This window comes from Suncus etruscus, chromosome 4 (genome assembly GCF_024139225.1).
Source record: "Suncus etruscus isolate mSunEtr1 chromosome 4, mSunEtr1.pri.cur, whole genome shotgun sequence".
In the NCBI taxonomy this organism is placed as follows: Eukaryota; Metazoa; Chordata; class Mammalia; order Eulipotyphla; family Soricidae; genus Suncus; species Suncus etruscus.
The window spans coordinates 65,843,143-65,863,559 of NC_064851.1; the positions used below are offsets into that span (position 1 = coordinate 65,843,143).

Consider the following 20,417-nt stretch of genomic DNA (forward strand, 5'->3'; position numbering starts at 1 on the left):
GCCTTTCATGCAGAAGGTCGGTGGTTCAAATCCTGGCATTCCATATGGTCCCGGGTTCCTGCCAGGGGCTATTTCTGAGTGCAGAGCCAGGAGTAACCCCTGAGTGCTGCTGGGTGTGACCCAAAACTCAAAAAAAAATATATATAATATATGTGTTGTGATGATACAGTAGTTCAGCACTATTTTGGTAAGGCCTTGGGCTTTGGAAAAAAAAAAAACATGCACCTAAGAGAACCTCTGGCCTCTGGGCTTGCAATAGACCAGCTCTAAGCCAGCTCCAAGCACTCTGTCTTTTGGCATTTGCAATTAGAGAGCATACAGAGTAATTTTGAGGATAAGATAATATAAAGGACATAAAGTATTTAGCACTATGTTGGAAAAAAAACACTAAAATAAGCCATAACAAAAACATTGTGCTCTTCATTATAAACTCAATAATTTGTATATCTACAGTTCTTTACAAAGATACATAAGGATTCACTTTTGAGTTTCTTACAGACTATTTGCATCAGAAAAATTGAACATGATTAGAATAAAACTCCACTGGGTATGGATTAAAAAACAAAAAGATAGTGCTGGAGAAGGCGCTTGTCTTGCATATGGTCTATTCGAGTACAACCCCTGGGAACTCCATATGGATCCTCAAGCCCCACCAGAAGTAATTTCCTGAGCTCAGAACCAGGAGTAAACTCTGAGCATACCTGGGTATGGTTCATAGAACAAAAGAAATAAAATGGGTTATTATCAGTTAGTTTTTGATCTATTTTGAAGACATATATTTACTATAATTTTGATATATTCTTAGTTACATAATGAGGATAGTTCACTGTTGTGGAAATGAAATTAATATTGAGCAGTTGCTCAATAGCTAGACAGAATTGTTCATATTCAGATGTGCATTGTTAATATACTTAAAAACCTGTAATTTACTTATGAAAAATTATCATAGTATTAAATCTGAATGATGAATATTTTAAAGCACTAGAATATACTTTGAAATGTTGAATCTAAAATTACATCTACTTATTTTATTTCTGATAATAAAAGATCATAAAACATAGCAACATTTTCACAATCTTTAGGAGGTCATGTTTATTACAAGGTAAATGCAATGTTGGTTGGTAAATTGGAAACTTGGAATTCTGGGTTCTAGACTTATTTGGCTTATTTGGCTTCAGACTTTATAGCTGAATCTACAAAATAAAAAAATTTGACCTGATTTGGACTAAGATACCATCCACTGTTACAGGATGCTTCAATGAGAAGCAGCTCCAATGATGACCAAATGTCAAATATGAACTACAGTATAAACTAATCTAATGTTTTTGCAATGCAATTTATAGAGATAAACTCATGTCTTCAAAATGTTTTATGTGTTAGTTCAAATCTGACATAGATTGGTATCATGGTTTGAACAGTTTTCCCCAAAAATTGATGTTTAAGATCCAAACTCCAAGAACATGAACTATTTGCTGACAGGATTTTTAAAGATGTAGTAGGATGAGGCCATTTCCTAATTCCCTAACTATTGTTACTGGTATACTTACATCAGAAAGAGGGGATTAAAATAAATCATACCATAGACAGGCACAGAGAAAAAAGGAAATGTAAAAGACACAGGGAAAATAGAGACATATTCAGGCTAGAGATAAATATGTTTAAAAAATTCTAATGACTTCTTGAACTCTGATTCCAAATTCCAGAAACAAAATATTAATTTCTATGGTGTAACCCAGCAAGTCTCTGACCCTTCAGTATACAGCCCTATCAATTTAAAACAATTGGCTCTTTTCTATCAGCTATAAAATAAAAATGCAAATAACTCTAAGCATTGGGTGGATAAATGACTTTGGAGCTTAATAATATAAAAATATCTGAGACATCACCAGCAGTCTCCATAAACATTAAAAAAGCTCTGTTGGAAGAGTATGCTCTGCACAAAAGCCCCATCTTGAGGGTCTCTGCCGACATTGCACCACTAACTGCAATTTTCTGCAGAGAAAAAATAAAACTGAAACAACTGCCAGCATAAGAAAATAAGATCAACTGAAAACGATAATAAAAAAAAAGGTAAAGAAATCAATCCACACCCACAAAAGGCCAGTCCTTCCAATAGCATCAACAGAAAAGTGAAAGTATATCTTAGAGAACAGATCGTCTGTCTTCAGCCTCTAAATATGTCACCCACACAAGGGACTTGGCTCTGTGGAGTTTCAATCCACTAATTGCTTTTGTATGATTTCTCCTCTTAATTGCTGCTTTGATTGACCAACTGATTAGAACAACTGATTAATTAAAGCAATAAGTTCTACTTAGAATGGCTCTCATCAATCCCTCTCTAGAATTCCTATGCATTGTACTTGTATCACTTAAAATACTTATTTAAATTCTACTCTGTAGTAGAGTAATTTTTATACTCTTATTCCAACATATTCCTTATCATAACTCTTATGATACTCTTACTCTGTGTCTAGTTGAGACACTTGAACTCTATTAATTCTCATTAGTACTCATTAAATAGAATGGAATGAAGATGACATTTAATAAAGCCATGAGGTGATAATAGGCATTTTTGATCATGGACAACTACATATCTCCGTAGAAACTTAGAAGGTTGAAGTTTATAGGGAGAAAGTCATGAGAGATGAGTTTGGAGATAATAAGCAGAGATAGAACTACTTATGCTTTAAGGAACTTAGATTTTTATCTGAAAAAATAGAGCATAGATTTTGGGAGAAAAATAATTCTAGGTACTGAACTGAAAGAGAATTATAAGAAAACATTACTGAGGCAGAACACTCAAGATGGGGTGAATTACAAAACATGATTTTAGCAATTGAGAAGTTAATGGAATCATTGCCATACAAACAGTATAACCTGACAAAGTAAGAAAGTAGAGATCACAATGTGAAATTTGAAAGTACACATGGAAATTTGGCTTAAAAAATTTTATTACATTATTAAACATAAGAAAACATGTAAAATGTCTTATTTTTATATGAAGAACATGACAAATTTGGACCAATGTATATAAGATACATACCTAGGTCAAAAAACATGTTAGTGGGAAAGTGAGGTGGGGAGAAGAGCTAGAATGAGAGAGGCCACTAAGAAAATGGTGAAAGGAAACTAGCACGGTGGTAAAGGGTCTGGAATGTTTGTAAACATTGACAGTATTATAAAATTATAAATAGCTTTGACTAACATTTTAAAATAGAACCACACCCATATCTCTTATGTGCCTTTTTCATGACACCATAAGGGCAAAGATAACCACAAATCCTTTGATACTTTTCCATATAGAGATGTGGGGCCAATGTTTCCTATTCCTGAATCTAGATAACTCTCAAAAGTCTCTGATGACTAGAATAAAGAAATGATGAACTGCTAAAGTCTTCTAGTTCGTCTCTATTTGTCCTTCAGATTAACTTTTAGAACCCAGTCATGCATGGTGACTGGATTATCTACATAACTAAGAGAAGCCCATGCCATATCAAGAGACTCCTTAAAGATGCTGTAATCCAGTCTGGGCTGATCTTTCAGCGAACAACCACCATCAACTCCTACATATAAAAGCCAGAGAGATAGTATAAGGGTTAACATACCTACCTTACAAACCTTGCAACATACTGACCCCATTCAAATTCCTGGCATCATCTCTGGTTCCCTAAGCACCACTAGGGATGGCTTCTGAGTAATGCTGGATGTGATTCTACCTTTTCTTCCCTCCTTCAAAAATAAATAAATAAATAAATAAATAAATAAATAAATAAATAAATAAATAAATAAATAAATTAGCCTACATGTAAGTGTACCATCTTAGATATGCAACACAATCCTTGATGACACCAATGTAACCACAACTTCATGAGATCCAAAATAAAAATATCCAGTTGAACTTCAAAAGTGGGGATGGTGCAGAACCCGAGTAATTGTAAAGAATGTAGAAGGCTTGCCTTGCAAGTGGCTGCCAAGAATCAATCCTGACATCCCATATAGTCCCATGCACTTCCAGGAGTAATACATGAGCGCAGAGCCAGGAGTAACTGCTGATGATGTCTGGGTATGGTCCACAAAGTCAAAGGAAAAAAAAAGTGGGAAGTGTGGGTGGGGAAGGGAAAATTAAAGAAATTATATAGCTAGCTATATATATATACATGGGTATATATATATATATAGCTAGCTATATAATTGTATATATATATATATATATATATAGCAATTAGGTTTTGAGAGAGTTAGGGAGTAACAGTTATCTAAAACAACTAAAATTATAAAGCAAAAGCTTCATTAAGAATTTACATTATTGGGGCCGGAGATATAGTACAGCAGTAAGGCATGCCTTGCATACGGTCGATCCGGGATGGACCCGGTTCGATTCCTGGCATCCCATATGGTTCTCCCTGCTTGTCAGGAGCAATTTCTGAGCACAGAGCCTGGAGTAACCCCTAGCATCCCTGGGTGCAGCTCCCAAACCAATCAATTGATAAACTGCTAAAAAGAAAGAATTTACATTATTATTTATTTTCTTTGTTGTGTTCCATGCTATTTGAGTAATTTTTTTACACATAACAGATACATCATTCTTTGCAGTGAATGAAAGAGAAATGAATAAGTATTAAGCAATATTTTTTAATTTTAATGATTGGAAAAGACATTTATTTTAAGAACAGTTAAGCAAAACTTAGTCTTCTTTTAAATCCTTGAACAAAGAAAGTTCATAAAAATAATGCTGCATTGTCAAGTGGGTCACACATTTGGCCTACCTAAATGTGTGTTTCCTAAAAAATAGTTAAACAATTTAAATATTTAAAGATTTTATTAAAGGATATTAAAAACTAATTTCTTTTTTAATAACAATTTTTATTTAAGCACTACGATTACAAATATGTTAGTAGTTGGAGTTTCAGCCATAAAATGCTCACCCCTCATCACCAATGCAACTTTCCCACAACCACTATATCCCATATTCCCTCTCCCCCATCCCCTGTCTGCCTTCATGATAGGCATTGAGTTTCTCTCTATATCATAGTCATGGTAGTTGATAGTGTAGTTATTTCTCTAACTGCACTTACCACTCTTTGTAGTAAGCTTCATTATCATGAGCTGTTTTTTCCAGCCCTCATCTCTATTGTTTCTGTCTAGATTATTACTATACTGTCTTTTATTTTTCTTACATCCCATAGATGAGTGAGACTATTCTGTGTTTATCTCTCTCGCTCTGACTTATTTTACTCAACATAATAGTCACCATATTCATCCATGTAAAGGCAAATTTTGTGACTTCATCTTTTTTTCTAACAGTGCATAGTATTCCACTGTGTAGATATACCAGTTTCTTTAGCCACTCATCTGTTGTTGGGCAGCAGTGTTGTTTCCAGATTCTGACTATTGTAAATAATGCTTCTGTGAACATAGGAGTTCAGAGGGCATTATTGTATTGTGATTTTGTGTTTTGTTTCTGTTTCTGAAGTATATACCTCAGAGTAGTATTACTGCATCATATGGGAGCTCCATTTCCATTTTTTTGAGGAATATCCATATTGTCTTTCAGAAAGGCTGACTTGATTGCATACCCCCAAACAGTGAATGAGAATTCTTTTCCCCAGTAGTGGTTGCTCTTGTTCTTTGTGATGTGTATCAGTTTCTGGCATGATATGATATATCATTGTTGTTTAGATTTGTATCTTTCTTATTATTAGTATTATGAGCAGTTTTATGTGCTTCTTGGACATATTTATTTCTTCCTTGAGGAAATGCCTGTTCATTTCTTCTCCCTATTTTTTGTTGGGGTTAGATGTTCTTTTGTTAAGTTCTGTTAGTACTTTGTATATCTTAGATATTAGCCTCTTGTCTGATGGGTATTGGGTGAATAGTTTCTTCCATTTTGTGAGTGACCTATTGAACCTGGTTGCTATTTCTTTTGAAGTGAAGAAGCTTCAAAGTTTGATGTAATCCCATTTACTTATTTCTGCTTTCATTTGTTTGGACAGTATTGTTTCTTCTTTGAAGATACCTTTAGTCTCAATGTCATAAAATGTTTTGCCTGAGTTTTCTTCTATAAACCTTATAGTTTCAGGTCTGATATCAAGATTATTAATTCATTCTAATTTGACCTTTGTGCATTAGATTGTGTTAGTGATCTGAGTTCCTTTTTTGCATGTGGCTGACTAGTTGTCACAGCAACACTTGTTAAAGAGGCTTTCCTTGCTCCATTTTGTGTTTCTTGGCCCTTTAGCAAAGATGAATTGACTGTATTTCTGAGGAACATTCTCTTAATACTTAAGGCTGTTCCATTAATCTAAGGGTCTGTGTTTATTCCAGTACCATGGTGTTTTAATGATTATAGCTTTGTAGTATAATTTAAAGTTGGGTAAAGTGATGCCTCCCATCCCCCCCCCCAATCCAAGGATTGCTTTAGCTATTCTTGGGCATTTATTGTTCCAAATGACTTTCAGGAGTGTTTGGTCCACTTCCTTGAAGAATGCCCTGGGTATCCTTAGAGGGATTTCATTAAATTTGTATAGTGTTTCGAGGAGTATTTCCATTTTATGTATTTTCATTTCCATTTTATTGATGTTAATTCTCCCAATCCATGAACAGGGTAGATGCCTTCATTTCCTTGTGTCTTATTTCTTGAAACAATGTTTTATAGTTTCTTTGTATAGGTCCTTCTCTTCTTTAGTTGACTCCAATATATTTGAATTTCTATTATTATGAATGGGATTGTTATTTTAATGTCTATTTCTTCTCTATCATTTTAGTGTATAAGAAGCATTGTTTTTTGTGCAATAATTTTGTAGTTTGCCACTTTGCTATACAAATCTATTGTTTCTAGGAGCTTTTGATAGAGTCTTTAGGATTTTCTAAGTATAATACCATGTCATCTGCAAATAGTGAGAGCTTGACTTTTTCTTCCTTTCCTATCTGGATGTCCTTGATATCTATTTCTTGCCTAATTGCTATGGTAAGTACTTCCAGTTTATGGCAGTTGAACTTGGAGATGCTCTTTGGATACCCCTATTGTAATGACTGTTGAAGTTGTACAGGCACCTTGGACATGCCCTTTGAACATGCCCCCATCATGTTGAATATGAAAGGAATATTTTGGAGTATTGGAGAAGAGTCTAATATAGTGTCTAGAGCAAGACTCCTGGTTTATGGGGAGCCAGAGATTAAGCATCGAAAAAAATGCTACCAGCTTTGCATCTATTCTTTCTTCCTTTTTTTTTTTTTAACCCAAGCCTCCCCTGTCACCTCTGACCAGTAGATTTCCATCTAACTCTCTTTTCCTCTCTCTAGAGCCCTTTAATGGTGGCAGCAGGCTTCAGACACCAGGAGGAATAAAACGTATATTTAGTTTCTTCTTTTCTTTCTCTCAGTCCTGGGTGGACAGTTGTTACTTGTTGGTATTTCTGGATGGGCATGAGGCCTCAACCACCAGCTTGGCTCCACTGGCACCTGAGAGCCTGGCAGCACAAACCTTGGCAAACTTGAGGTTCTTCACTTCCAGTACTATGTTGTATAGGAATGATGAGAGAGAGAGAGAGAGAGAGAGAGAGAGAGAGAGAGAGAGAGAGAGAGAGAGAGAGAAGCCTTGCCCTCTCTTGCCAGATCTTAGGGGAAAGGCTTTCAGTTTTTCTCCAATGAGTATATTTGCCATGGGCTTGTGGTAAATTGCCTTGACTTTATTGAGAAAAGTTCCTTCCATTCCCATCTTGTTGAGAGTTTTTATTATGAGTGTTGAACCTTATCAAATGCATTCTCTGCCTCTATTGATATGATCAGATAGTTTAAAATTTTTCTTTTGTTCATGTGCATTTATTGATATGATCATTCATATGGTTTTAAGTTTTCCTTTTGTTGATGTGGTATATTACATTGATTGACTTGCATGTGTTGTCATCCTTGCATCTCCAGAATGAATTCTACTTGGTCATGGGTATGACTTCTTTGTGTTCATCAGGGATATTGGTCTGCCATTCTCTTTTTTGGTGGAATCTCTTGTCTGCTTTTGATATCAGGGTGATGTTAGCTTCATAAAAAAATATTTGGGAGTGTTGCCATTTCTTCAATTTTCTGGATAAAACATTAATTTCTTAAATTTAATCAGTTGAAATTTATTTGTCTTACCTTTTGGTATTCCTCAAGAAGTATTAAAGCCAGCAACAAATAGATTTAATTATATAACCTAAGAGGAAAAAGGGGGCATTTGTTTTCCTTGGTGATGTTGCAAGTGTTTCTATGATGCTTGTAAGATACAAAATCATTTATTTCTCTTTCCTTTTACCAGATACTTTTTTTTTTTTTTTTTTTTTTTTTTGGTTTTTGGGCCATACCCGGCAGTGTTCAGGGGTTACTCCTGGCTATCTGCTCAGAAATAGCTTCTGGCAGGCACGGGGAACCGTATGGGACTCCGGGATTCGAACCAACCACTTTAGGTCCTGAGTCGGCTGCTTGCAAGGCAAACGCCACTGTGCTATATCTCCGGCCCCTTACCAGACACTTTTTTCTTTTGCTTTTTTTTTAGCCATGTCAGGAAGTGTTCTGGGTTGCTCCAGGCTGTGTTCTGAGTTGCTTCCAAGTAAGGTTTGGAAGTGCTGAGAATTAAACCTGGGCTTTCAAGATGCAGTTGTGTTCATTCCTTTGAGGTCTCTGGCCCTTACAAGTCTATTTTGAGTGTTTTCTCGTTTTCTAAACTCCTTATCTGTATCAATAGCATCAGTGTGGGTAATTACCAGAAACAGAATGGCTGACAAAGAAATGACTGGATGGTAGTTCTATAATAGCTATAGTAGTCTTGTTTTTCCAGGTATAGGTTCTGTAATCAATCTTACACATACCAATACTCTTTTTTTTTTTTTTTTTTTGGTTTTTGGGCCACACCTGGCGGTGCTCAGGGGTTACTCCTGGCTGTCTGCTCAGAAATAGCTCCTGGCAGGCACGGGGGACCATATGGGACACCGGGATTTGAACCAACCACCTTTGGTCCTGGATCGGCTGCTTGCAAGGCAAATGCCGCTATGCTATCTCTCAGGGCCCAGATACCAATACTCTTACTTGTTTACAGGTTTCAGAGTTATAGCAGAGTTCACTGTCAGATGGAATTGTTAAGGCTTTCCTCTTTCAGAATTAGATTGTTTCCCCAAATGTTATTGTTTCATACATCTAAGAAGGTTTCCTACTCTATTATCTATTTCCTTTCTTCTCCAAGATTATTTCTTAGCTCTCAAGTATGATATATCATTTTGACTGAATTCTTTCCCTGAAATATTTCATTTTGTTTGTTTAGTTTTTGGGCCACATCTAGCACATCTAGCTCAAGGGTTACTACTGGCACTGCGTTCAGGTTCTGGGGAACCATGAGATGCCAGGAATCAAACCTGGGTTGGCTGTGTGCTAGACAAACGCTCTGTCTGCTGTGCTATTGCTCTACCCCCTCATATACTCTTTACGATGTTTCCTAACTGTTGAATTTTTTCCTCACAAGAAGCAATTTTTATACTGCTTATTAAATGTTACACAAGTTTGAACATTTTTGTTTTGATATTACTCCAGGTGATATTTATGACCTACTGCTGTGTTTAAGGGTCATGCTTGTTGCTGCTCAGGAAACCCAGGAATAGAACTAGGGTTGGCTATGTAATGCACTTTATCCTTTGCACTATTATTCTCCAGCCCCTAATTTACTTGTTGCCCTTTTCTCACTCAGAAGTGTTCCGATGTGGGTAATAAATTATATGGTGAGCCAGTTTTGGGGCAGAACTTTGTCAAAACCATCATTTGGGTGTGCTTCTAATAGTAAGGTGGCTACCTGTCCACTTTAATAACTTCCCTTTTCTTTAAAACTTGAGGAATTATTTCCTCTACCTATGGCAATGGTTCTAAATAGTGGGGCGAAACCCCCAGGAGGAGCACAAGGCTCCGTAAAGGGGGGCGCATTTGACCTCGGCACTGTCATAACAAGTTAAGCCTCGTGTTTATGTCTCTGGAGCTGAGAGTTGCTGTGTCCTGCTTCAAACCCTGCTTCAAAAAGCTATGCATTGCAAAACGTGCTCATTGTAGCCATTAATCCAGACATCATCTCTGATTTAAAAAATCAGCTCAAATTATTTTATATATTTTGTTTTGCAGGTTAGTTTTTTTAATATACTATTTACAGTCGTGTGGGGGGGTTGCAATAAATGTTTTCTTCTTCCTATGGGGGCATGACAGAAAACAATTGAGAAGCACTGCCCTAGGGTAACTTCTCTCAGTCTCTTTCATCTCCCATTCCTTTCATTCATTCATTCACAACAAACTAAACCACTATTGATCTTCAACCTGTATAGATAACAGTTTGGATAGTCTGGTGCTACACTTTATTAAATATTTAAAAATATCCCTGGTTTAGACCATTTTAATAAAGTTGCCCAGATTTACTGAATGAGTCTCACAGTAGAAAAATTTTGCCAGTTTTTTTCAAAAATGATTCTTATTGTGATATTCTAAATACAGCATTGACCAGTTCCAACATGTTATATACATATGCTAATTCTGGTAATCCTACAGAGGCAGTATGGTATAAGAGTTAGCAACACAAGTCTCTGGAAACACTTTACTAAGGTTTAAATCTAAGATCAAACTTTTTTTTTTTTTTTTTTTTTTTTGGTTTTTGAGCCACACCCGTTTGATGATCAGGGTTTACTCCTGGCTATGTGCTCAGAAATCGCCCCTGGCTTGGGGGGACCATATGGGATCGAACCGCGGTCTGTCCTACACTAGCGCTTGCAAGGCAGACACCTTCCCGGCCCCATGGGATCAAACTTTTAATTAATCCGTTACTGGGGATCTGTGCTTCTATTTTTCTTGTAAAATGATTAACTGTACTTATTTCCATACCTGCTAAACTATTATGCAAGTTAAAATATGTAATAAAAAAACCCCTAGATGATTAATACCCAGAACAAAAACTTGCTTTTAAAGTGCAATTATTAGGTACTCCAGTTGAAGACATTTCCAAAGTAATGATGCATCTGATATGTATATTGGTTTCCTGAATCTAAGTTCCACGCTTTCTGTGAACACTACTGATATGTGCAATAAAAGGCAACAGGTAAATGAATGATATGGTAAGCACTTTTGTCATGACATCTTAGAACAGCTATAATTAAAGCTGCTTAACCAATGTAGACTTTTATACAGAAAATGACTCAGAAACAGCAGTTTTAATATGAAAAAGGTCAAGTTCTGACCTTTGTACTGTGGAAGTATACCTTTATACTAAATTTTCTTAAAAGAACTATTGTGTGGAATCCAGTATAAACTGGGTCTATTCACATAACTCTTATCTGGCAAGTTAAAATATTTCCCACCTCAATCTTTTTCACAACTTGAAATATTAAACTCTATTCTGATGAATCCCTAAGCATCTTCCCTAGGATTGTATTATACTATTTTCCCAGAAAGACACTGATAACCTGATTATTTCTTCCTATGTTCTCCCAAATTCTTACAACACATGTTTTCATGCACTTTTGTGACATATTTCTTTTAGATATTTCAGAAAAAGACAAAATAATCTTAAAATAGGTATGGTTTATGCTCTAAACTGCAAAAAAGTTATTTGTTTACTTCTATGTAGGCCTGTTAACATCTTCATTTATCCTTGGATTTCATTGAAACAAGATTAACTCATTGTACACTGGAAATTCACTATGAGGTTATTTAATCTACCAGAGATACAAGTGATAATACAACAAAGCTAAACTGACAGTCTCACTTAAATCCTAGTACTAGTAAATATTGCATGTTTTGTTTTTCTTTAATTTTTCTTCTTTTGATTGCATTTGGTAGTACTCAGCTCAGGGGCTACTCTTGGCTCTTTGCTGAATAGCTCCTGTCTGTGCACAGTGATCATGTGGTGCCAGAGATCAAAACCAGGTTTCCATGTACTCTAACCATTGAACTGAGGTCCAACTTTCCAGCCCCCATTGTGTTAAATGGATGAGCCAACAATTTCCCAGGTTCCTTCTAGTGATAACATTTTCTTTTTTTTTTTTAATTTTTATTTTGGGGCTACCTAGCAGTGCTCAGAAATCACTCCTTACAGTCTCGGGGTGGGGGTGCGGGTGTGAGTTGCTGGGGATCAAACCCAGGTCAGCTACATGCAAGGTAAATTCCCTATTACCTATTGCTCCAGTTGCTGATCACATTTTCTATATCTGCTTGCTAATTTTTCTTTTATATCAGCATTTAAATTAAAAATATATAATCATATCACTTCATGTGATTCTTTCATTGAAATTCTTAAATTCTTAATTACAATATATTGGAATAACAGAAATGTATTTCCTATTAATTTGGTAGTAACCTGTGCCTGCCTTTATATGAAAACACAACACTTAATTATTTCCCCAACATATTTCCCCCTTCTTTAAGAACAAAACGTTTCAGATTCTAGTCAGGGAAGCTCTCACTTTCCGTTCTAAAAAAAATATAATAAGCTAAACTGGAAGATAATCTTTGACATATTTTCCCTAAAATAACACAATGAGTCCTTTATTTATAATAAATGTATAATTAGACATGCTGATACTACATTGTGTACAAATTCCTTAATTGAAGCTCACAACAAAATTGTCAGAAATCCCGGAAGTCAACAAGCTCAATAAATAGTAGATTCTTAAAAGGAGAGCACATTATAAACATTCTGTAATCAATATAATATCCTAAAACCAAGAAAATAGGGTAAAGGATGAAGAGTATACAGGACAATTAATTTTATGAATTCTTCATTTTGGTTGTATTGCCTTCTTGTCATTAGCAGGGAAAATTTTGATGTCGTAAGTAACAAAGTACTTGAGAAGTGAATTTACATCTTTCTGCTCTAGATGGTATTCTTCTGCTATTTTCTCAGCTGTCCATGTCTCTGGATAAAGCTTATGATTATTAAGAAGTGTCAATGCTTCTACAATGGAAATTTTGCCTTTGGGAATGCTCTTGATATTCATCATTTCAAAGTGATGGCCTTTTGGCAATCTGAACTCTTTTGATTCTTGATGTACTCCAGCATCTTTAACCTGCTATCAAAATAAAATAAACCGAAATTAAAACAAATCTCTTTTTCAGGAAGAGAAAAAGATTTGCTACCTGTTTTCATGTTTCTCAAATGTCAGCTCTTGTTATTCAAATGCCATATTTGCTTCTTGAAATTATACTTTTCCATTATACTAAATATGTTTTGATAACACAACTGCCACATTGCCATTTCAGAACTATAGGTCACTCATCAAGGAATAGAGGCAGCTCTAGCAAATTAAACTCAAAATGTTACTGCCCATTCAAATTATTTCCTGTATATCAAAAAAAGTGCAACAATGAAATGATTAAACACCACTTTAGCCAAGATCCTGCTTTGACTAAACATCCTAGCTGACATTGCTGATGGTGGTAGGAAAGCACAATGCCAGGAGTGAAAGCCCAGCTCTCCTGCATGCAAAGCATGTGCTTAACCTGCTGAGTTCTCTCTAGAATTCCTCCATTTTTAAAAATAGCTAAATAATATAAAAATAATATGTATAAGTACACCCAGTCATCACATGTATCTGATTATCATAGAACATTTTCAGTTGCTTCCATACTGGCTGCTATAAACCTTTCTAACTTGTGACCCCAAATTTCCAAAGTGCATGTGACCATCTTTATGTGGACAAATTATATAAGCACTTAAAAATTAAAAAAATAAAGAAATATGAGGCAGAAAAAGATGACTCATGTTTTCTGGTTCTGTAAAAAAAGGAAAAAAAAAAGCAGGTACGAGACCATGTCTAGAAGCTATAAATATAAATTAAAATTTAAAACTAAATGTCTTTTCCCCCAAACCTAGTTCTATCCCCTACCCTGGATCTCAGTGGACAAATCTATTTGTCTCACATATCCTACAACAGAAGCAAGAGATAATGTTTGGGATCTCCCTCTCCCTTCCTTATTATACACAACTATGATAAGCTGCCTTTTAAGCCCCCCACCAAATCCATTCATTATTCTCCCAGTCACTAATTACCTCAAAGCCAGTGTTTCCAAGAAACTATCACAAAAGCTTCCTAATTAGTCTCCACCTAGATTATAAAAACTATGTTGCCGATGTTGCTCACTCTTAAGATTTCTCTTAGAGCTCTCTGGGTACTGCTTAGGAAGCAAACCATGACCTTTCCAAAAAACTTCTCTTGTTATCAACTAAATAGTTATTTTGTGACTTGGAACTTTAAAATGACTGACTCCCTATAATCTTCAGATTAAAAACTAAGCCAAATAAAGGATCTTCATGATATGACCCCTATTGCCTTTCTCCCAAACTCACTGTTCACCTTTCCTTAATTATACTAAACTGCATTTTTATGTGTGTGTGCAAAGGTTCCACACACTCTCCCACCTTTATATTGTAAACACTTTATATCGAATACTGCACCCAACTGCTTCATAAAATTTTGAAATTCTCACATATTCTTATTTTCAAACAGAGGCTCCTTTCACCCCATATAAAGATTGACTCTAACTTTCCTTCTTTTATTATACACCAAAATTAGTATAAAATGTCAAGAGCTTCTAATTTAAAATAATGAGTCCAATAATGTTGGAGGGCCACCATCAGGAACACACACAGTGGCTTTCAGGGGTTTGTAGTGCTGGGGATTGAATTTAGGGACCAGAAATGCAAGGCATGCTACTTTAGCCTTTGCACTATCTCCCCAGTTCTGACAATATAATTCCTGTTTATTTGGGAAATAAATTTGTTAGAAAAGCCAAAAAAAAAAAAATTACAATTGGGCCAGAGAAATTATACAGCAAGCACACTGCTTGCCTTGGATGCACATAACCCAGATTCAATCTCTAGTACTGCTTAAAGTTCCCCCAAACACTACTAGAGTGACTCCTGACACACAGCCAGGAATAAGCCCTAAGCACAATTGTGTATGGCTCAACACCCACTCTTCCCATAAAAAGGCAGATATTAAGACACAATACAAAGCAGCATCAATTAATACAGCATGATTCTACATTTAATAAAATTGTAATGAGTAAATCCAAAAAGACATGCATATAAAATTAGCATTTGAAGTGTGCGGAAAAAGGACTAGGTTACACAATATCTATTGAGGCAAATAACCATCCAGGAAGAATCTCCAGATACTATTTAACATAAAATAATATGTACATGAAAATTTTAAAAGTATAAAGAGAAGAGTCCAGGGATGAGATAGATTATATACTCGCTAGCCATACCTGATTAAAATCCCAAGCATCACCTCTAAGTTCCATCAGGAATGGAACAAACCTAAAACCCCTAACCCCCCAAAGAAAAAAAGATGAGCCCAGATTTCCTATGGCAAAAATGGCAAAAGGCTGACATTTTAGGTAACAAATAGCTATAAACAATTAAGTCTAAAAGTCAGATCAAAAATATAAATTATTGGCAGGGGGTGGGGAGTCAAAAATATATATGAATTATTTGCTATATGGTAGGCATAAGGTATCTTTTATATAGATAAAAACCTATATGGTTTTGTTTTCCAAGTCCATTTTCAAATTCAGGATTTAGTAAACAATATTAAGAAGTATTATTCTGTCAGAGAGAAGTATAGTGGGTAGGGCACTTGTCCTGCATGCAGTCAACCCAGGGTATCCAATAGTCTTCCAAGCACCATTAAAAGGGATGCCTTTAATGCAGTCAAGAGTGAAGACTCGAATAGCACCAGGACTGACTCAAAAAATCAGAAGAAATATGATTATTCACTACTAGCAATAAAATAATTGGGTTGGATATTAAAATACCAGTATATGTATTTTTGGGGAGGGGGCTCTGATAATCTTGTGATAATCAAGTTCTATATAGCATGCAAATGACAGAAAGATCCTACATTTTATCTATCAATATAATCTCTAGTGAATATTATTTCTTTTTTTGGTGCAAACCATTATATCCTCTATCTCAGGGGTCCTCAAACTATGGCCCTCAGGCCACATGTGGTCCACTGAGGACATTTAACCAGCCTGCCTGGTATTTTTGCCTCTGCTGCCTGTCCTGCTTAGCTGATCATTTTGCTTAGCAGCCAATTTGTCCCGAAGTGAACATACAGGTATCTTCAAACTGCAGGTGACTATGGTTTATAATTTTTTTTAACTATAGGCTGGCTCCCCAACAGTCTGAGGGTCAATGAATTGGCCCCCTGTATAAAATCACCACAAGCTCATCAGGTTAACTCAAATTCACTCCAATCTTTGAAGATTAAATACTACTTTCTCAGAAATCACCCTTGAATCTCCACTCTCCTAAGTGTACCTCAAACACTTTTCCAACCATGTTCTCTTCTGACATTGTCACCCCCCCTAGTCTCAGAGAATGTCAGTCCCACTCCCAATTATGGATTTTCACCTTGGGTTCACTTGAAATATCTTCGGAGTCCACAGGATCCTCTATAGACAAATGCTGGTCACACACTTCTTCACACACTTATACAAACAGTTCTGTACTTAGGTATGGCTCATCAATTTGATGTGTGAGGCCTGTTGCGTTCACCATAGCTGCACCCAATGAACAACTTCACTTGTCTTTAGATTTGCTAGTGACAACTCCATGACCCGAGACACGTGTGCCTGGCTTAATTAAGAGCAGGGCGTTGAAGCTTGCAAACACACCGTCGGTACTCTGGCCCGAGCTACAACCAGTAAGCTATTTATCCACAATTCAAAAACCCCTCCTTACCTGCGCAGGAGACACCGGGTCTTTGGAATCCACATACACGTCTCTGAGCAGTGACAACAGGGTGTTATCTTTCCGCACGATTTCTCCCTGAATCTCTGGATACTCTTAAGACAGAAACAACGTGGAAAGGGATGTTAAAGGTCTATCAAGTTACTAAGGTGCCCAGAGAAAAATCCCACTTGCACACACCCCAGGATTCCCATCCCTTAAATCGGTTCCAAGCTTCCAGAAGGAAAAAAACCCAGCAAGACCGACCTGATTGATAGATAAAGGCCGCCACCTTGGGGACGAGGAAGGAGGCGGAGTTGCGCGGGGACAGTTTCAATGTCATCGGCCCAGCCCCGCTCCCACCCGGACAGTGGAGCGAGAGTCCCAGCACCGAACCTGCAGGCCCGCAGTGGGCAAGCAGTTCCCAGGGGCCGCGATTCCCCAAGTTCTACCCCCACCCGCACCACTCACGGTTCATCTGCTCCTGCAGGAGGTTCTTGGTAGTGGGGTGCCGGGGCGCGGACAAGGGCTTCCTTTTGCTGATTTCGCGTTCGGCCCGGTTCTCCAGGTTGAAATTCCTCAGGGCGCGCGTCATCCAGGCCCCCATCATCCTACATGATTCTCACGCCACGCGTGGATTGAAACCGGCACACAGCGCCTCCGGGACGCACAGCGCATGCGTAAATCAGGCCGGCCAATCGGAGACGAGTAGGGAGGGAGGTAAAAGGTCGCGGAGCGTTTGTAGAGCGGCCCCTAGCGGTCTGGAGGGCAAAGACTGTGCACTCTGCTAGGCGCTGTCAAATGGAGTTCATTCAATCCAATGAGCCGCTGGCGGTTCTCGCAAAACTGGGCTGGTTCTCACCACTGTAGGGTCGTGGAGTCGCGCGGAAACACCTGGCCCGGCCTCATTGCAGACAGCATTCATGCCTCCAGAGCCAAAACTTCCCACGTGGTTTTAAAGGAGCAGGGTGGGTGGAGACTGGCCAAGGGATTTGACCTTGAGGTGACTTCCAGGGTCCAAGCAGAGGACCTGATAGAACTTGTTTTCCTGGTTGCCTTTTCATGCTTTGCTGGAAAGAAAAGAATCCAAATGTATTTATTCCCAATGAATGTTTGTTCTTGGCCACCTTTATTAATTAGAATTTTATTTAGGCACCTGGGATTTACAATACTTTAATAATAAACTTTCAAATATACAATGTTCCACCACCATGCCCACTACCAGTGTAAGTAAGCATCCTGTACCAATGTTTCAGGGTCCTCATCCTATTTGCATCATCACCCCTCCTTGGGCAAACTCAGTCTGAGCCCACTTTGTAATTTTAAGTGCTGCTTTTTATTGCTTTTCCCCTTTCTGATATATTTCTACACCACTGAGATTTTTCCCCCATGGTCATGTACGTCCAGATCTTGTAACTGGACTTAGGTATTTAATTTTTTTAATATAATTTTTATTTTGATCATAGTGTCTTACATATTGTTGACAATAACATTTTAGGTACATATTTACATAAAATCAGGGGGGATTCCCATCACCAAATTGTCCTCCCTACCCCTCCGTTTTTGTCCTACCTCCCATTTCCTCTTCCCTCACCCCCAGGGCGGCTAGAATATGTGGTCCCCTCTATATCCAACCCACTACTTAGTAGTCTTGCACCTGTTTGGTCTTGATGCCTCCCTTATCTCCCCCTCTAACTGTAGGCAGGACTAGCTAGTTCAAGTTGCGTGGTTTTGCCTGAAAAGGAGAAGATAAATAAACTGGGGTAAGAGTCTAATACTCCCAAAATGGGTGGAATCCTTCTAGAGGCTCTCATCATCGATTTGGGAGATGAAGGAGAGAAAGAAGGTGAAACACTCCACCTTAATTGTTGTTGTTTTCCTTTTTTCCCCCTACCTTTCCATACAAGTACAAGATCATGTCGTTCCCTAGCCTACTTTCTCCTGCTTTCCTCATTACACAGAAATAGCAAAGTATTACTAAAAGAGCCATTAAATAGCTTGAAATATTACTGGGACTTATATTGGAGGCAAAAAAAAAAAAAAAGAAGTGTTTTTTAGCAGTTAGTTAGGAAATTAGCCTGAAGGTGGCAGACTGCTCCAAGATTTTAGTCTTTAGGGCAACCATTCTTTAGAGCCAGCGTATTCATATTTCTATTGATGCCAAGATATTTTCATCTGCCTCATTAAATCTATGAGCTTGAACATTTATGGCAGCAATTTCACTCCTTATCTTTTCAAATAGTATAAGGTGAAAAACTGATTTTTATAGAAATCTCACCGTATTTCTGACAGCATAAAAAAAGAAGTATTAAAAATGCGAAAAATAGACAGGCTGTGGGAAATACAGAATTAAAAATAAAGGCTTGAATTCCCATATTTAAAGTATAATTTTGACTGAGCATTTAAGGAGAATTCATACCAATTGCACTGGCCTGGACTGGACTTGGTGTCTAATCACCAAAGAGAAGAGCCAAAGACAGAGAAACTACCAGAAATATATATTTGCTGTGAGGTGTGTGAATCATTATGGAAATAAAATATGAACCACTGAATTATGCATAATTTTAGCCTCTCTTGTCATAACATAGAAATTGACAGGAGCTCTGAACTCCCCACAAGACTTAGGCTAAGGTTCCCAAGCAAACACAACTAAGCTGTTGCTCAGACTTAAGCATCTCAGGGATAGAAACAATAATACAGTGGATGGGGTGCTTGCCTTGCACAAAGGCAACAGGGGTTCAATCTATGGCACCCCATATAGTCTCCTGAGCACACCAGAAGTGATGTCTGAACAGAGCCAGGAGCATCACTGGGTGTTGTTAAAAATAAAAGAACTAAGCACCTTTGGGCCAGAAGGGTGTAGAGTGGGTAGGCATTTTTCTTGCCTGTGGCTGACTGAGTTTAATCCTTGGCATCCCGTATGCTCACCCAGCACTCCTAGGAATAGTTCTTGGCTACAGAGACAGAGTAACCCCTGAGCACTGCTAGGTGTGTCTCTCCCCCCCCCAAAAAAAAAAGTAAAGCAAAAAGAACTAAGCATCTGAATAAAAAATGATGATAGGCATGTAGGAAATAGAGTCTATGAGAACAGGAATTTTTGTTTGTTTGTTCACTGTCATATTGAGTACTGGTACATAGTAGGCACTAAACAAAAATACAGTAAATGTCATTTGAACCTAAAGAAATATAAGCAGGACACCTAAGCTGGAGTTCAGGTCCTACATGGATTCTCTCTGCATGAACATCAGCCCTTCTGCCAGAAGTAAGGCTTTGTGAAAGTCATTCAGTCTGGTTGAATGCACTTCCTTCATCTTAAAATTAGACTGATGAATTTCACACAGCTTAATAATATAAAGTTGTTTGATATACCGCTAGCTCAGATTATTATGTTCAATGTTTACATTATTTTATATTTTTCCAAAAAAGCAGGGGGGGAGTTAGAAAATGAACCAGACAATCTGGAGCCCTGATGAGCAAAATAAAAATGATTCAACATCTCAAAGTAAGACTTATGTCATTCAACAATAGTTTAATTTTAAAAACAGATACTCAGTTTTGTTACCTAATTAGCATGTCTATTTGTTACAATGCTGGGACTTGTGATGCTGGAATTTGGAGCAGATATTAGCTCAGGGGCTCAAAATGTCACCTGCATTTTTCTGACTATCAAAATGTCACAAATAGT

The 20,417-nt window shown here is 37.3% G+C and overlaps 1 protein-coding gene across 1 annotated transcript; it reads right to left on the reverse strand.

Annotated features, from left to right (window-relative positions):
• Window positions 1-12,524: 12,524 nt before the first annotated feature.
• On the reverse strand, window positions 12,525-17,385 carry NDUFAF4 (NADH:ubiquinone oxidoreductase complex assembly factor 4). The gene is made up of 3 exons (XM_049771344.1): window positions 17,204-17,385; window positions 16,745-16,848; window positions 12,525-13,064 (listed from the first exon to the last, which is right to left on the reverse strand). The coding sequence occupies exons 1-3, from the start codon at window positions 17,340-17,342 to the stop codon at window positions 12,774-12,776; spliced, it is 534 nt and encodes a 177-aa protein (XP_049627301.1). The 5' UTR covers window positions 17,343-17,385; the 3' UTR covers window positions 12,525-12,773.
• Window positions 17,386-20,417: the final 3,032 nt, after the last annotated feature.

Excerpts from the sequence above, each read along its gene's own strand:
- NDUFAF4 (XM_049771344.1), bottom strand. The coding sequence starts at position 17,342 with ATGATGGGGGCCTGGATGACGCGCGCCCTGAGGAATTTCAACCTGGAG. Across the intron at positions 16,849-17,203 it reads CCTGCAGGAGCAGATGAACC|AGTATCCAGAGATTCAGGGA; the intron begins GTGAGTGGTGCG and ends TTCTGTCTTAAG. Across the intron at positions 13,065-16,744 it reads ACCCGGTGTCTCCTGCGCAG|CAGGTTAAAGATGCTGGAGT; the intron begins GTAAGGAGGGGT and ends TTATTTTGATAG.